Raw genomic sequence first — 17,907 nt, forward strand, 5'->3', positions numbered from 1 at the left:
CAGACAAATGTATGGAAAGTTCAAAACATGACTGGACGCTTTCTAGTACAGTCACATCCCTCCAATTTTCTTCTTAAAATCTTTTTCCTAGTGCCAAACGTTTCCAATTCATGAATTTTTCAGAAGCGATGTTTTATGAAAATATTTGACATCAGATTTCCATTCAAATACTGTTATTTCAAGACGTGTTTGCCTACTCATCAAAATGGCGTCGAAAACTGCGATAAGGCCTTTTGACCTTTCGACTGTGTCCTGCGATGCCTCCTTTTCGCCTTTTTTGTTTCGTAAGTGGCAAAAAATCTCAGCATTAATTATATTTTAGATTATGCTAATCAATGCTGAACTGAAACACGCATCAATGCAGAGATATTTCCTTACACAATGGTTATTCATGATTTGATGAGAGACAAACTGTATCCTCAAAAATTTATTCACCTATGCGCACCTAGGCTCAAATAGTTAATACTCTTAACGGCCATTTCGTCGTTTGTTTTTCTACGAACTGAAACAACTGAAATTGGTCTCTAAAAACTTGTCAGGCCGTGTACAAGTCTTCCAAGAGTTTGCCAGGATTTAAAACGCAAAGTTTTGAAGATTTATGGAAGTGTTTGAGCTATTTAACAATTAGATTATGAGCTCGAGATTTCTATCGCGTGATAGCTGATGAGGGCGCAGCCCAAATCAGCTATCATGCATAGAAATCGAGAGCGAATAATCTAATTGTTTTAGTATAAATCTACTAGTCGTTCAAAACTAAACAGGTAAATTATCTATATCCTCATCGCAGGCACTTCGAAAACGCGACGAAGCGGCCGCCATTTTGTTGAAAACCGCTACTCACCATCTATCACAGAATAGATAGCGAGTAGCGTAGCCAATCAGAGAACGGCATTCGTGATAGAACACTAGTAGATTTATACTAAAAAGTTATAGTCGGAAGGTCTCGTGTAAGTGTGCGTCCAAGAGTTGTGTAGTTGACACTGGCCTGAGATCGTGGCAGTGAATATCTAACGAGGAAAAAGGCTCCTATTTGGACTGACCTGTCAAGCCGATGAGGCGGGTAAGTGATGTCCAATTAAGCTCAATTAACAGTTGAATTGCAAAGTTAAACTGGTCCACTTGAAAATGAAACACTCATTTGCTGTCCGAAACTCGTTTTACTATCATGCTCTTTACTGCGCCACTGAATTTTCTTTGCCCTTCTACTATATCAGTTACACAGTAATATTCACCGAATCTGATAGCTTTACTAGGTAAAATCAAAAGAGATTCATGAACACAGGAAGTCGGCCATTCAGTAAACGAATTTAAAACTTGTTCATAGATAGTAAATTTATTTTGAAAGCCCCGGATTATGGGGAAAATTAATTAACAACACTGTGTTCACCCATTGTCGGTATTAGCTTGCTATTTGTCAACTATCTTAATTAAAGATCAAAGATTGAAACTTCCCATTTTCTGGGGCTTATATAAAGTTACAGTTGGTTGTCAACACAAAGAAATGATAAGGATTATCAATTCTTCATGTTTCTCATCGTTGTTTGTTTACTCTTTGCTTTAGATAATATGCTGCTGTAAATCGACTCAAACAATACGTAGAAATACCTGAAGAGAACAGATTGAGTGTGGTAAGTAAGTACATTAAACATTATTTGTTTAGTTATTTATTGAATAAGTCTTACTTAGTGATTGGATCACCCCATAACTCCATCAGGTCGGATTGTTTAAACTTTGCACACGACAACGTTCTTCAATCGAGTGTAAATGCATTAAAAAATAACATCTAGACTGCCGTTTAACTAATCCGAGGGAATGTGGGCATCCATCTTAAGCCGAAAAGTTGCATTACGGAAAAATGACATTTTCGCGGCTTATCAAAACAACGCTGCGCGTATGTAAATGTTTACCGTGATGACCTGGTAACCAGCTGTTTTGGCGGGAAAAAGTAGCGCACCCGTTCGCGTTTCAAAGAGTTTGAACGTTTGAAGGCATGCGGAGAAATGCGAACAAGACCAAATGGCTGCAAATTGTCTTTTGAGCAAACGGAAACGATGTGTTTAAACTGTTAGGTGATGCAAAAACATCTACATGGGTAAGTTTTTTTTACGAATGTATGACGGTCAACCATTTAAACGAGTACTATCTGTTGTTGTGGTATAAATGGCACATTTTGGTATACTTTCAAGCTTAGCTTCATTTCTCTCGCATTAATGATCCGAATGAATGTTTCCTAGATGGCCCGCTAAGATGGCAGCAAAAAGGACTCATATATTAAAGTAGATCATGCAATCGAATGAAACGGGACTGAGCTCGAAAAATCGAAAATTCATGGCGTTCCAGTTTTCTCATTCACAAACTATCTCAAAATTTTGAATTGTGTGAAATTAATACCCGAATGGAAATAAAAATGAAATGAAAGAGTCGCTTATCTTCCACACTGCAAAGTGTTTCTTTAATAGGCTCTTAGGTTACAATTTGCCTAAGTCGCGAGCAATAGATGTCATTTGTAGCCTGTTTTTTTCCTGAATGAGTCTCTGGTAGTAAATTGGTTAAAAAAACTTCAAGTTTGTTTAAGGAGGGCTCTTGGTAAGGCATATTTTGGAGAGAGAAGCGGTTGCACTGTGAGTTTGAATGTGCACAAGAATTGAATCTTAGGTTTGTTTGTTAACTTACTGAGATGTGTGTTTCCCAAAAAGGTAGAATTTGAAGCAGATTTATCAAATTTTCAGGTTCATTGGGTAGGCCGGGAAATTGTCTAAGCAACGGAATCTCCCTCACAGGGAAAAAGTAATTGTCTTACGAGCGCCGCCCAGTTATCAGGGATTATTCTGAAAAGGCTATTAAGGGTGCGCAGACGTTCTATTTATTTTACAAACATATTTTATTGTCGAAGTTTGCCCTAAAAGAAAAAAAAAACTCATCGAGAGGGCTCACTTCGAAATAACATTGAATTGAAAATTGACATTAAATAATAATTAGTCAAAGCGACAGCAAAACAAACAAAAAGCAGCATTAAACAATGCTAACAGGTGGAAATTACTCATCTAGGTACTAGGTACCTATTTTGAAATCGGGACTAAGCCATAAATTTTAATTACTTATTTACTTCATTTTTCTTTAGCTGTATATAGTAATGCAGAACTAAACATTCAGTCAAACCGAACAAAGGATTCCAGGTCGAGCCAAACTAAAAGTCGACAGACATTGGGAAATGGATATCAAAAATAAAATGTCAGAAGTTCTTTTGCCTTTCTTTCTTCTTTCAGTGTTTGCTAAACTGTTTATCGTAAGTTTTTATCCACTGCCTAAACCAGTGATAAAGCTCCATACATAACTGAATACAACAGTAGAACAAAAATATTCCCAAGATCTTTATTAACCAAAAGTATCTTTAACCTTTCTAGACAGCTTATTGACCGTCCCAAAGACGCTACTTACTACAGCAATTGCAAGGTAAATATCACATAAAGTTATATAAAAAGTATTAGCGCATAAAAACCTCAAAATCACCACATCTAAGTCAAGAACGAGATATCCTATTGATTTCCTTCAGATTTCTCTGTAGAGAAGGAATGACCTACGGGCTGTCTTAAAAAACCCGGCATAGCTGGACCAAACACAAAACTAATGGCGGGAATACATACACTTAGCACGCCAGCGCCCAATCCTTGCTTTCATATTCAACAAAGTACGTTCCTTTAAGGCTGCAACATCTCTTTCGACGGAACCAAACTCTAAACTATGAGTAATAAATAGCATCTTATACGGAAAGGTGGCCGATAGTTGCCAATCACATGACCCCAAGCTGAGTGGAGGGTTTCGCGCGCTCCACTTGGTGCTTGTCTTACTTTCGCGCTCCCGAGGCCCGTATAGTCGTGGCAGTCAACCTATCCCGGTCTGCCGGTATGCACTCAAAAGGCATTGCACACTGGTACAGTCGTCAACTCTGTTGAATACAGGCCGGGTTACTTTATACCGGTAGTTAACTGTACCGTGACCTGTTAGGGTGACAGGCAATATACTGGGTCGCTGTGTGAAGTTCATGGCTGGTTCCAGAGGACCGTCTGTATTCAAGCGGGGGTCACACTTTGTTTCAATTTTCCTGAATACAAAAATCCCAACATAAGTTTTAACTTCAGTTTGAAGTTTCTGAGAAGGGGTTGTTGCTATGCAATAATTAAAAAAAAAAACCAAGCATTATTCATAGACGAGAAAAAATTATATTATAAATTAATTCTACTGATCTACTGGAAAATTTGATGCAGTTTTAGTAGCTTCATTCAAAGGCACGACGAAAAATATTTAACTTAAAGGAGATTTACAAAAAAATTGTGATGCAATTCTAGTAGTGACTAGCCACTAGGTTAACTTAAACGATATTTGAACTCTTGCGTTTCGTTATGCCGTCACGTAGAAGCTGTCTTTGATTGGGCTATCAAGCCCCACGTTTTACTAACAGACTGTTTTAAGATTGTAGAGTGATATGTAACGCTTAAAAATAATCTACCTAACGACAAGAACTGCTCAAATTCATTGCGGTAAGTGTCTAAATCAATATTTGGTGTTTTTTCACAAGCTCGCTGAGTGTATTCAGTTTACATGTAATCATGTGGTTAAATCGATTGTGAAATGCAAATCACGTTATCTCCAGAGTATAAAATTGAAATCAGAGAAATTGGTCTTTTACGGGGAAGGAACAAAAACTGGAAAAATCGATCTTGATGTAGATGTTGTTATTTCTTAACTTGATTGTTGTAATTACTGCTGACCCATGTAAGAATCTTCTGTATAGAAGGAGACATTTATATGGAAAGAAAGAAAGGGGAAAAAAAGAAGTAAGTAAGGAAGGAACACTCGAAGGTTTCTAAGAACACCCTTGATCGTCTTACGGTGAAGCAATCATAGTTAATCGAAAGCGGCTGTATAATTGTATTTTTATTTTATTAATTTACATTTATAAACATATTTTAATCAATTACATTTTTGTTTCTTTTTCTTTAGGGCGTTTTCTATGATTGAACAGTGTCACGAGGTTTTAAAGCTGGAGTTTAGTAAGAATGAAAATAGAACAACAAGATTCCTCAAGCGTTCACTCCAAAAATTGGTTAAGAAATTAGCACCCAACTTCTTTAAATAAATCTAGGAAAAAATGATACAGTCAACTTTAATATGTCGTTATCACATTCTCCTCACTATCAAGTAACAATGCGTGAAGACTTACTGTTGAGGAGAATATCTCAATCGATATCATGCCAAACTGGTGTGGATTACGACTGCCATGAGTAAATTGGAGGTGATGAAGGGATTTTTCCAGTTTGAAAATGAGGCAACTTTAGTTACTTTACGATACAGTAGCTTTTTAGGAGGTGAAACTTTCGGTTGTACTTAACACCCCGTGAGTGGCCTTGAGAACAGTCTACCTCGATCATTCAGCATGGAATCGCGAATTCATGAACGAATTCGTGTCAAAATTTTATACGGCGTGCAGGGAGGGCCCTTGTACTGCTCATTTTCCTCTTTTTTGTATCTTCTTGTACTGATGTAGGATTTAAAGTTAACCAAGGTCAATAGTTTCGTATCAGTGTGTTTTCACCACTAGATTTAATTAAGTGTTAGGCTACCAAGAGCTTGCGATTGAGGCGATTCACAGCAAATAATGAAAGGCAAGAAAACGTTTACAGGAATCTTCATCATTAAAGTTAAACACTGAATTTTAAACGGTTTAAAATTAAATAAACACCAAACTAAAACTAAAAATGAAAGTAGACTTGTAAAAACAATAATTTAACCTCAAATAGTTCGTCTTAGGACTACACTCACCGGATGACCTGATGATCATAATTTATCTACTTATCAGAGTTATGTGGATTCCTGTGAAATAAGGTTGTCCTGTGTCTTGCTGATTTTGCCAACTTGTTAAATACTTGATCAGTTTAGAAAGAAACCAGAGACCTTGGTTAACTTGTAAACCATAGCAAAAGTGCTAGCGATTTTCGATGAAATTAGTTAATTCGTGAAGGCGTAGATTTTTATGGGGATATTTCAAAGATTTTATATTGTTGTTACTCAAGAGAAACTATGTAGAGTTATACAACTGGAACTGAATTATGCACTTTTTGACCTTGGTGAAATTATTCAGTGTAACATATTCAGTGTATTATATTTCAGGAGAATGATTTCAAAATAAATGAAACGTTTTTGTCCACCAGTGACTTGAATAGCAGTCATTTCCGGGAGCAAAGAGACGTAATAAAATATGCCATTCCCTATCAGATAACTTGCAGCTATTATTACTAAATCTCTCCAGAGGAACAAATTTGCCTGTGGCAATATTTTAGGCAACAACGTTAGAATTCTTCGTATGACAGTTTTGACTTCAAATAATCCATACGCCCTAAATTGTTTCTACTCGCTCTTCGTGTTCCCTGAAATGACTGCTATGCAGGTTACTGATCAGCCTCGTCTTATGTTGTGAAGTCTATTATTTAACCGTATCTAGACCGCCCCACCCCCTCCATAACTTCGCAACTATAAAAGCTATGACAATGAGACTGGGAGGATAGATAGTACGTCCAGGGATGTTTCGTTTGACGTCCGCGACGGGAAGTGATGACGTCATCTGACTTGGTAACTGGCGTCATTAATGCCAAATGGCGACCATCTTTGAGCCGCCCTCTTGGATTTCTGGATTTCCCCCCAAACTTCAGGAAAGCACCGAAATTGAGCGAAAAGTAATCAAACCATTAAAGTAATCTAACCATTAAAGAAACACTTATTTGACCTAAAAACAGAAAAGTAAGGGATTTTTCATTTTCTGAAAAAGCTGCCTGTCAAAAATTGTATGCCGTGGCAACATGAAAGTCAATGAACACTTAACGACCACATATAATTTTTCCCTGTTAAATTTCTCAAAAAGTCCTGAAGTTTTATGGCGTTTGCGCAAATATTAAAAAAATGTTTTCAGGTTTAAAGTCGCCGCGGGAAAAATCGCCCCCGGCCTCCCCGCCCAGGTATAGAAAGACAATAAACTGCAAGTTTGTTTAAGGAGGCTGGAGGCAGCGACGAGTTGAAATCCATACAGAAAACTGATATCAGTTTTTTTTATAGAAAGACAATAAACTGCAAGTTTGTTTAAGGAGGTAGGAGGCAGCAATGAGTTGCTAAAAATTCCACGGGTTTTGAACAAATAGGCGCAACTAGAACAGATATGAGGATGAAGTTGAGTTTGATCTGAGCCCTCGCCGGTGCGTTCCAGTCGAGCGAAATTTACCTCTGAGTCAATTATGCAGGAGCACCCGAAATAACATCTAAGCAAAATACTTCAAATGTTGTCATCTGTGTCCCCACATCGTTTTCTGCCCTTTTCGGGGCAAATTTGTGTAAGATAATACAGTCTGATCTGCTGGGATACTTGATTAGCTGTAAACTTATTTTGCGTTAATTTTTTTGAAAACTTGGCATGCGAAAATCGCAGTAAATAAAGCTTAAACACAACCGACTATAGCTAACAACAAGAAAGCCACTGAAAAATGAATGGCCTAAGTTTCTCAAGGCTCCACTTGTGACTTGTTCAAAAACTTGAATTAAATATTCATTTGAAGTTCTAAACGTCGGCGTGTGCGGCTAATCTGCTAGAGTAAAATATATGGGTATCACAAAGTGATTCGCACAGATTAACGCATTGGTTCCTCATACACGGGGCAAAACCGGCCTTCAGGGGAACTTTGTACCAATTGTGATGTCATCATTTTCGCCGCCAGAAACCCACCAATGAAAATAGGAAAGGGGAAAAACTCCTACAACGCATGATCTGAAAATGAAGCGGGTCAGATCTCTGAAAATGAAGCGGGTCAGGTCTAGAAATAGGTGTAAAGCAGGAATAAAACGAAGTAGTTGCTTCGTGTTATACATGTACATGTATACATCTGGACCTAGTTGTTCAAAGCCCGATTATGCTAATCCTGGATTAACGTGAACTTTGATTCGAGTATATTTACTAATCCGTCAGGATTCGTCCAAAAGATTTTTTTCCCTTAGTTTTGCCTTAGACTTTTCTTTTCCATTAGCTAAAAATAAGCCTTTAAAATCATTTTTAATGAGCGAGATGAAAACCTCCGTTAACTTTTAATCGTGGATTAGCGTTAATCGGATTTCGAACAATCCGGCCCAGAAAGAAGAATCCGGCCACCACCAAAGAAGCAGTAAAATGCCATCCTACTCAGCATTGCGTCATACGACCACTAATGTGGTGCCGTGGTTAATGCAATCGTCCTCAAACGTCGATTGTATAACGAAATAAAACGTTAAAAATTTAAATGTACCTGACACAAAGGCATGCATTCTCGTCCCCAGAGCCCCAACGTTTTTTTTTTTTAATTAATGAACGAGTGGCTCTGGGTCCATCTAAAAATATTTTTTTTTTTTCATTGGCTGTCGAAAACCTGATGTCAAAAATGCTACGCTTCTGCGCATTTGTCTTTACTTCCTAATACTGAGGAGTACTGAGCAATGACAATACTGAGCAAGCGCAATGGTAATTTATCACACTGAGCGTGCGCTACCGGATGCCGTGAAATTCACGACATCCGGTAACGGCTCTTACCAGGGCCTACGATCCAACCGCTGACCAAAAGATCGTACGCTCTGGGAACGAGGATGAAAGGCATGCTTCTATTTGTCTTTGTGCGCGTGTCCCAACAAAATGTCGAAAAACCTGCCTCTGTAGAAAATATCACTTTCTATGTTGCGAACCGACGACATTTATGATGATTTAACGGATGCAAATTCTGCCAGGATAATGGTCAGAAAAACGGCATCGCTGGCTCGAGATTGTTGTCTTGTTTTTCTTTTCTTGTTGTATTTTAGGGGCGGGGATCTGGGCCTTGGGACCGTACCATTTTTAAAAGGGGGGGAGGGTGTTATGCAGGTTATTTTTTTGGCCCGATTTGTTTTTCGCGTCATATGTTTATGAATTTTGTGCAAACGCTTTGCAGGAATTTTTCTGTTATTTGTTCAGCCCCCTTTTCCCTCAAAATATCTGGTCCGTTATGAAAAAGGTTTAGATGTCAAGTTGAAAGAAAGGCAGTTCACGTCATATTTAATAAAGAATGTGTTTGCTCTAAATAACAGATACTAACAAAAGAGTTTCACTTTTATCGTTCTGGTGTGTCAGTACTTGCTATAGTCAGTTATAGTCGACAATGTTTCAAATATACTGTCTCAAAACGTTGGAGGAAGAATACGGTTCACATCGCTTCGTGATCCCTTGGCGCTCTTTGCGACCATATGGAAACACAGCTTTTGTTTTCGTTTGCGATGGAAAGAGTGAACATGTCCTCCGATCCGGTCTGCCAGACATGAAACTATAAGAGTTTGTTATGTCTTAAACTAATATCGGTGAACTATTTCTCTAAATCACCACCTAAAGACAACTCGGACAAGCAACTAGGTGAGCGGTTGCTTTCGCGGTTTCTAGGTAAATCACATCATCAATGGCGTAACAGTCTATATTAGAACACGATTTGCCGCGACAAAAAGTGTCAAAACATCGATGAAATCATCTTCCACCAAAAAGCCAGCGTTGGTCGTTTCCTTCGCCGATTTGCCTTGATTACGCTTGGATTTATTGTCTAAAATAGATTGGAATCTTCACCGACAGTTGGTTATAAACAAGCGTGAAAATTCAGGTTGCCGATTTGGCTGTCATGTTTGCCAAGGGGGCGGTGGTCGTGGCTCTTTTCTTCGCTGTAAATGGCTATGTTATTGGAAGCGTTTTACCTGGGAAGAAGTCGGATTTTTCCATGTATGACAACCAGTTTTGTAAGTGAGTTTTAACCTATTATGTTGACGTTTTGAATGCGCATCTACAGAGGACAGAACGTAGCGGACTGTTGCTTCGAAATCAAAACAGAACGAATCAACCATAACCTGTCTTAGAAATAACTTATTGGGCTACATTTATAAATGCACGGAAACCACATAAACGCCGCAAGGCGGATTTAGAGTCGCAAGTTAGCATATATTCTCGCACAAGTTCCCTCAGCTTTCCCTTTAATTGGCTAAAGTTGCTCTTAAAGGAAGAATTAATGGCCCGGTAACGCGCGGTAATTAATTCGTTTAACACTGGCGAAGGCGGAGCCAAACATTTATACCTTATACGGGGTTTTAACTTTGCGTCTTTGGATGTGTTCGATAGCAAAAAAAAGTAAGTGACCAATACATTCTTTTGGTTTTGGTTACCCGCATGTATTTCAAATAAAATTTTCAGACCATTTTAAGTGGTTTTTCTCTCCGAGTTCACTTTCTCATTTAGTCAATTCCATTATGTTGCAGATCACGTCGGAGACACAGAACTAGATGATGAAGTTACCGACTGCGCACTTGTTGAGCATCAGTTTAAGAAAGGATTTATCAGACTAAGGGAATACCTGGAAAGAAGAAGAGGTTGTGGAAGGCAAGGTAACTTTGTAATTCGTAAACGCGTAGACGATGGCTTAACCAGCGGGAAGGTTTGCCAAAATGGGTGGGTGGCAATGTTTTGGTACCCGTAACAGGTGAATCAGTAGGGATTAAACGAAACTTTGGTCTCTTTGCAAATTTGTTTTTGTTTGGATCATTTATTTTGACAAATTTCATTTGCTGTTAATTTCAGTTATCATTAGCCTGATTTAGGACTACGTTTACGGCAAACGGCATAAATGACCACGTGACCATATTTACCTCATATTTGCCGCTCGCTGTTTTCAGTTTCTCAGTAAAATCGAGTAGTTTTGTGTTGGCATCAAAAGCCAGAATTATTTTGCACTAGTCTCGTCTATGCACCAACGTTTTCAAAACAACATAAACGCGAATCTTGCGTTTGCCGTAAACGCGATTCAGAATTTCTGTAATAACCAATAGGATAATCTCAGCGCCTTGGACGTTTTTGGTCAGCGGCCAAAACTTTTAATTTACTGATAAAACGGTCGAAGGTTCAGGCAAGAATGTGAGCAAATTTGTGCGCATACCCAGACATAGATTGATTTGATATCAACTGAGAGGATTAGGTAAATTGTCCACCATCATCGTCATTTCTTTCATTCGGCTGCTGGTAGAGCAGGCGATCGTAAAGCTGTTCCTAAGATACTCGTTTTAAGGCAAGAGCAGAAATATGAAAACTGTGAGATTTGACTACGAGAATGACTTTTCAAATCCAGTTTGCGTGCTTTAGATTACTACTTGTCACACGAATCTTGTTTATAGAATCTCCTTATCTGCTAGTAAACAACAGGGAAGAGCGAGAGAGTTCCGAGACGTGACTGGTTGGAAATTTGAAAGTCGTACTCGTACTCAATTTTGTACTCGTACTAAGGTGACCATGTTGTCTGTGTCTCCAAGCTTCTGAATGTAGGCCGCTAATATAAGTCTTCTTTGGGTCACCTGGGCCCCTTTTCCTGTGGGGTTGTAAATACAGGGTGTATCTCTGACAAGAGGTACAGTGCCTGTTATGGAACAGATCATGGTGTTGGTGACAAGGTCAATGCGTTTGATATTTAACATTATGCCTTAGCGCGATTAAGCGAAAGCCGTTGAAGTTTCGAGCACTAATCCTTCGTCAGAGCAAATTCGCTCCTCCACTGTCGAAGCAACGCAGTTTCTTTTATTAGAAAGGCATTTCTGTGCTCATGCCCAAATTTAGATTACATGCAGACCAAGGTAGGACAAAACGACACACTTCCTCTAAATTTCACACGCAAGTTGATAAACTGACAAACCAAGGGCTTGGTGTTTCTCGCTAACACGCAAAGTCGCTTAACGATACATTTTCAAACACTAGTTAATCATTTAGGGCTAAACTTTCCATCGTTTTGTAGCTTTTCCTTCGCAGATTGCATGCACTTTTAAGCTTTAAATTATTACTGTTTCTATCTCACAACTTTATCCACCTCTTTATTTGCAGGAAAATTAAGCAATATTGCAGGCATTGCAAAGTCAACAGAAGATGACGTCAACCAAGACAATATCGCTGAGATCGCCAAGTCTACGACCGAAGATTATCATTATACAGCGCCGGTGTCTGTACCAGTCGTGAAGAAAGCTCCCAAGCCTAAAACCATTCCACAAGGTACGTAAATAGGGAATTCCCGAGTTGCTTTGAACCTCATTGCCAAAGCGAAGCTTCCTGCATAGTTTTTTGTTTTTGATTTTTTGTTTTGGTTGTTTGTTTACAATAAACTGCATATGAACTGCTTTGGACGAAGCCTGGGCTAGATTACCAGTCGCTGTTCGGGAAATGAGCCCGTGCTCACCCCCGAAGAGTCTCTTTTCCTACACGAGCCTCACTTTCATAATGAGTTTCAAAGCTAGTTGGAAATGGCCTGTTGACGACGGTAACGGTAAAATTAACGTAAATAAATAAATAAATAAATATATAAATAAATAAATAAATAAATAAATAAATAAATAGGTAAATAAGCGATAAAAAGGGTTTAATTTTTGCGTATTTCTTTCCCGTTCAACAAAACAATACTAACTTACCTTTGCTTATTTATTGGAACTTGTAGTTTAAAAGTGCTCTGCAATGATAATTGCTCATGTTTTTTCATTATTTAGTTATCAACACGTACCAGTCCCATAAGATGGCTTATGTACCTCATCGTTATCCTGTGCCAGGTAGGTGTACTGTTGTTCACTCTAAATCTAGCCATAAAAGTGATAGCTTTTTACTTCATGCTAGGGACAGAATTAAACGCTTCCTGTCAGACCCATGTGTTTTCTTAATCACCCCTCTCTTTTCTCCGTAGCAGCATCGGCAGTACAACAGCCCGCGATTCAAGTGGCATTTCCAAGAAACCAAGCGGCCAGACCAAGCTTAAATGACTATCAACACAAATCCCAAACTCTGGCACTTTCATTTAAGAGTAACCCACAATATACCTCAGCGGAACCGACTTCCTTGGATCATAACGACTACAAGAGCCAAAACACACAGCCACAGCTAGCGAGTGCGTACAACAGCAATGATCAATACACACGGCTAGCTTCAAATAATGATCACTACGAGGCGCAAAAACCACAGCACGACTTGCTGCAGACATTTTACCCTGATACACTTCATCCCCGCTTCTATGCTCCTCCTACCGTCGCTGTTGGAAAACCTCTGTTCATATATCCGTCGCACGCAAAACCTCAGCCTTTTAAGAGTACGCAAAATTCGCCAAACAAGGTTTCACTCCTTCTTAAAAATGCGATGAATAACTTTGCCAAAGCTCCTGTGAATAAGCCATCAATCATGAACACATTGATCGCAGCTCAAACCAAACCGCAGATTGGCAATAAACCGGCTATTATTGGTAATAAACCGGCTATTAAACCTGCCAGTCTTGATGGGAAGAGTAGCCAGGAAGAAAATATGGATGATGCTCATGCTGACATGCGCGATCCAGACAAAGATGCAGATGACAACACCAGTGACTCGATCGATCAAACACCCGCACCGGAGCCTGGGATCGACGATCAAGCCACTGACCAAGCAACCAACATACCGAAGGTGAATCCACTAGGGCAGCGGCCTGGTGACGAGCTAAGACCTATTAAAACAGATTCAAACAGGTTAAACGGGTTCCGAAAACCGGTGCAGGTTTCTATTACTAAAGGTAACCCAACTTTTGTAAAGCGCCCACAGATTACCAAAGGACAAGTGGCTCCAGCCTTTGACAACATTAATCTTCGTCAGCCCTCAATCAATTTCGATGACCTCAAAGACAAAATTATGCACAGTACAAATGCAACATTCCTACGACGCATGCTCACACTCATCCAAAAAATTACTCACCACAAAGATTACCAGAAACTTCAAGGTCCCGCACGGAGCTTCGTGGCACAAGCGAACACCGCTGTCCAGGCGCTAAATAAAGCCTACAACGAACGAATCTCATCTTCTCCAGTGAGCATGGAAACCGGTAACCAGATCTATGTAAACGACTATGGGCTAAGAAAGAAGTCCAATGTCCAAACGCCAAATACAGTGTACAATGCCAGAGTGGCGCCGGGTAACCTGGAAACTGGTAATCTGTATGGAAATAACTATGCGCTGAGAAAGAAGACCGCTGTCCAAACGCTGAATAGAGCGTATAACGGCGGAGTAGCGATATCGCCTGTTAACCGGCCGGGGACTGGTAATCAGCTCTATGGAAATGACTATAGGCTGGCCAAGAAGTTTCTTATTGCAAGTAATCCGTATTACCCAAGATATTATCAATACAGACAGCCTTACTCTAGTAACATACAGAGCATGCGATATGGTTTGTATAACGGTAATATACCATGAACTCTGGTGAATGCTCCAAGCCATTATCAAAACCTTCTTTCTAGTTTCTACTTTATAACGGGTAGAACTGGGTGGCCCAGATACGGAAACGAACTAAAGGAACCTGCTCCAGGAAAAACTTTTGATAAAGAAACAAATTATCCTGGCATGCATAATGTTTGCCAAAAATATATGATCATTTGTGAAGACAATTTTGATGCAAAATGAATGCAAAAGTCAACCACCTGCAGGTCATGGACAAATCTTCTCAGTATTTATCAATCTTTTCCCCAGCGTTTCATGTGTCAGGTGCCTGTCTTTGCTCTTTTAGGCCATACGAGTCAATCAGTGCGGAAAGATTCCGACAGTTTACTGTTAGAATCCACATGACCACATAGTAATTCAAGTCTCCATGGTAATGCACATATTGGTAGCTGCGGTTAACACTGATGATGTCAAATTCGATTTTTATGATTTATTTCTCAAATGAAAGGGGGGGGGGGGGGGGGGTTATTCCCTTTTAAGTACACACTGAATCCGCAAGGGTCATAAATTCGACACTCCAGTGTTCCAGGATAGGGGTGGAGAGGTAGTTCAAACGCTCAACTTTTAGCAAAGAATCTCAAGGGAACCTATACCTATTTCTAAATAAAAGTTTTAACCCTGTGGTTATTTGGGCTTAAGGGGCACCATTCTTTTCTAGTTGTTAACTGAAACATTAAACAACGACCCACTGCTTTACACAGTAACCGTAGTTATCTCACTCAGTAACTGAACACACAGATTTTGGATTTAGTTCCAGAGTATATGAAACAGATTGTAGTGTTGAAATGTTTTGTGGTAGGGTGAGGTAGCACTAGAGAACTGATGATTAAGTACTGATGGCGAACAACGGAAAGAGAAGAATCGAACGTTTTTAACCGACTTATCATGACTAAATTCTCATGTGATAAAAATAAATCACATGTCCGTATTATCTTGCATTGGGCATTGGCATCATTTGCTCTCCTTGTTATATTCTGACACGAGCAAAAAACACATTAAAACATTAACGAACGGAAAAGATTTGCACAGCACTTATTCCACATATCCATAGTCTAAATAATGAAATAAGTGGTGCGGAAGCGACTGCCAATACCGGGGTGTCAGCTGACGAACGAAAGCTAACACATGCGAACAAAAAAAAATGAAGGTGATACTAACATCGAAATATAGTTTAATCCCTTCCTTATTTTAACACACTTGTGCAACAAAACTGATCTGTATGCTGATTTTATTCATATGCCAAAAAATTGTCCCATTTTCCCCGCTATTTGTTGCTGCGCATGCGCCTTTCAATAACATACGAACTCTGAAGTTCAACACTCAACCAACTGTAGCGTTTTTCACCGGACCTCTTAGAAAACAAAGACGTTTGGCTAAACGGAGTCGAAAGGCCCGATGTCGGCCTCTTTTGCGGTCTATCGGCTGTCACCGTAATTAAGATTGACAGGCGCAGTAAAGGAAAAGGACCCCTTTAACAACTTGCAAAAGCTGACCTTTTTGTAAACATATCAAACACGAGAAGGCTTGTTTCATCATGCAGATATCCAAACACTGAGAAGTAGGCTAAAAAAAAAAGAGGCGCAGCAGAATTTTTTTACGACTTCGAGGTGTTTGGATATCTGATGAAACACACTTTCGAGTGTTTGATATGGTTTCTCAAATCATCAATAATTCTTGGAGAAATTCAAGGCTAAAGTTGGCAAAATTGTTTGGTAATTAGCAACACATATCCAGTCTCTTGGTGAATTATTAATGATTTTGAGAAATATCTTTCGATTCGGAAGACGATTCCCTTTCCTTTGCACTGGTTGTGGAAACGTCAGTCAATGCCATTAAAAACGGACCCCTCATGTTAGGGGAAGTCAATGCTAATTTGTCAGGATGAATTCTGAATTATGACGTTTAATTGCTGCTATGAAAATCGCTGTATTGTAAGGCTTTATAGAAAAATTAAATGTTTATTTTAACACCTCAGTTGTCATGTTGCGGTTTTTCAGTTGTTAATTGTTATTTTTTGTCAGCCTTAGACTAGGATTAAGATAAGCATTGGGGAGTTGGGTTTAGAAGAAATGGTTACGATTCATTATCTACTTAATTATTTTTTCTACCTTTTTTGTTTATTTTCCTTTAGTTTTTCTTGTAACTCGCGAAATAGAACTTTAGGGCTAACTTTAGAGTTAGCATTATTTAGGTCAAGGAGTCAGTGAAATAATTATCACGTCATTAGGCCCTTTAATTTCGTATAAATGATCGCGGCTTTCTCACCCTCAAAAAATACATCCCACAATACTCCTTGACAAGCCGATAGTCTGCTTGCATGTTATTCTAACGTTTGAGTCCGTGCACTAAAATCAGTGTTGATTTTTCCATGAAAGTTATTCATCAATGCCTCCTGCACGTGGTGTTGTTTCAGTTTATCGATTTTTTTTGAAGAAATTTTGCTCTTGGAAGTTAAAAAACCAGGAGGGTTGTTACCTTGATAAGACTGGGACCTTGGAGGGGCGGAGTCTATATGGAGGTGAATCAAAAGTTACTAGGAGTTTTAAAATACCTGTCACCGGGATGCAGCGGAGATGCTTGTGCACGCGTTTATCACGAGCAGGGTTGATTATTGTAATAGCTTAATGTACGGACTCCCTGCGCACCAAATAGGTAAAGAACAACGCGTCCAGAATGCTGCTGCTAGGCTAGTTGCGTACGAGTCTAAATATTGTCGGATGACGCCACTGCTCAAGAGGCTGCACTGGCTGCCAGTCAGATTGAGAATCCAATTTAAGTTGCTGCTCATCACATTTAGAGCTATTCATAGTATTGCACCCGACTACATCAAGGACCTTATCAGGTTGTGAGGACACCATCTAAGTATGGCTTAAGATCCAATGACAGTTTATTGTTACGCCATCCAAGTTTTAAATCATGTAAGACATTAGGGGATCGTTCTTTTCCAATGGCCGCACCTAGCCTGTGGAACGATTTACCAGAACATTTACGAGACTGCGCAACATCACCCAATTTAAGGCGCTACTTAAGACACCTTTTTACGATGGCATTCACTCCTGATTGATTTTTTGATTTTTCTTTTTTAAGTAGTTTTATGTACATTTTTTGTTTTTACATTTTATATTATATATTTTTACTTTTAATCACAACTTATTATAATCGAAGTAATACACCTACTGTTAAACACATAGACATAAAATGACTTATATCGTAAATATAGTAGATAGGTAGATATAGAATATATAGAGGATTCGTCATTTCAATACTGCTGTCACACGTAATATATATATATATACATACATATTGTACTTTTGTGATTATTGTAATGCGCATTTGATCATCTTGTCATGGAAAATGCGCAATATAAGCGAATAAATTATTTTTTATCTTATTTTATTGAACATAATTATATAGTTTCTTGTACTTTCTTTTACATCCGCACAATTTTAATAGTAAACGCATAGGTAGTGGACATGTCTCTTATTATGTATCAAATAAATGCATTCATTTTTTTGTGGGGCGCATGAACGCTTACACACCCAGAGTTAACTGTAAAATTAAACTGTTATTATTAC

The 17,907-nt window shown here is 38.9% G+C and overlaps 1 protein-coding gene across 2 annotated transcripts; it reads left to right on the forward strand.

Moving 5' to 3' along the window:
- Positions 1–9,555: 9,555 nt before the first annotated feature.
- On the forward strand, positions 9,556–14,529 carry LOC146484996 (uncharacterized). 2 transcript variants are annotated; one of them, XM_085103888.1, is made up of 5 exons: positions 9,556–9,819; positions 10,333–10,458; positions 11,939–12,103; positions 12,592–12,651; positions 12,786–14,529. In XM_085103888.1, exons 1-5 carry the CDS (start codon positions 9,705–9,707, stop codon positions 14,306–14,308), a joined length of 1,989 nt encoding a protein of 662 aa, XP_084960014.1. In that variant the 5' UTR covers positions 9,556–9,704; the 3' UTR covers positions 14,309–14,529. The 2 variants fall into 2 exon arrangements, with proteins under 2 accessions (XP_084960014.1, XP_084960013.1); XM_085103887.1 differs by having other exon boundaries at positions 12,783–14,455.
- Positions 14,530–17,907: the final 3,378 nt, after the last annotated feature.

Source organism: Pavona decussata, unplaced genomic scaffold (genome assembly GCF_977016875.1).
Source record: "Pavona decussata unplaced genomic scaffold, jaPavDecu1.1 SCAFFOLD_28, whole genome shotgun sequence".
NCBI classification, from domain to species: Eukaryota; Metazoa; Cnidaria; class Anthozoa; order Scleractinia; family Agariciidae; genus Pavona; species Pavona decussata.

Excerpts from the sequence above, each read along its gene's own strand:
- LOC146484996 (XM_085103887.1), top strand. The coding sequence starts at position 9,705 with ATGTTTGCCAAGGGGGCGGTGGTCGTGGCTCTTTTCTTCGCTGTAAAT. Across the intron at positions 10,459-11,938 it reads AAGAGGTTGTGGAAGGCAAG|GAAAATTAAGCAATATTGCA; the intron begins GTAACTTTGTAA and ends CTTTATTTGCAG. Across the intron at positions 12,652-12,782 it reads TCATCGTTATCCTGTGCCAG|CAGCATCGGCAGTACAACAG; the intron begins GTAGGTGTACTG and ends TTTTCTCCGTAG.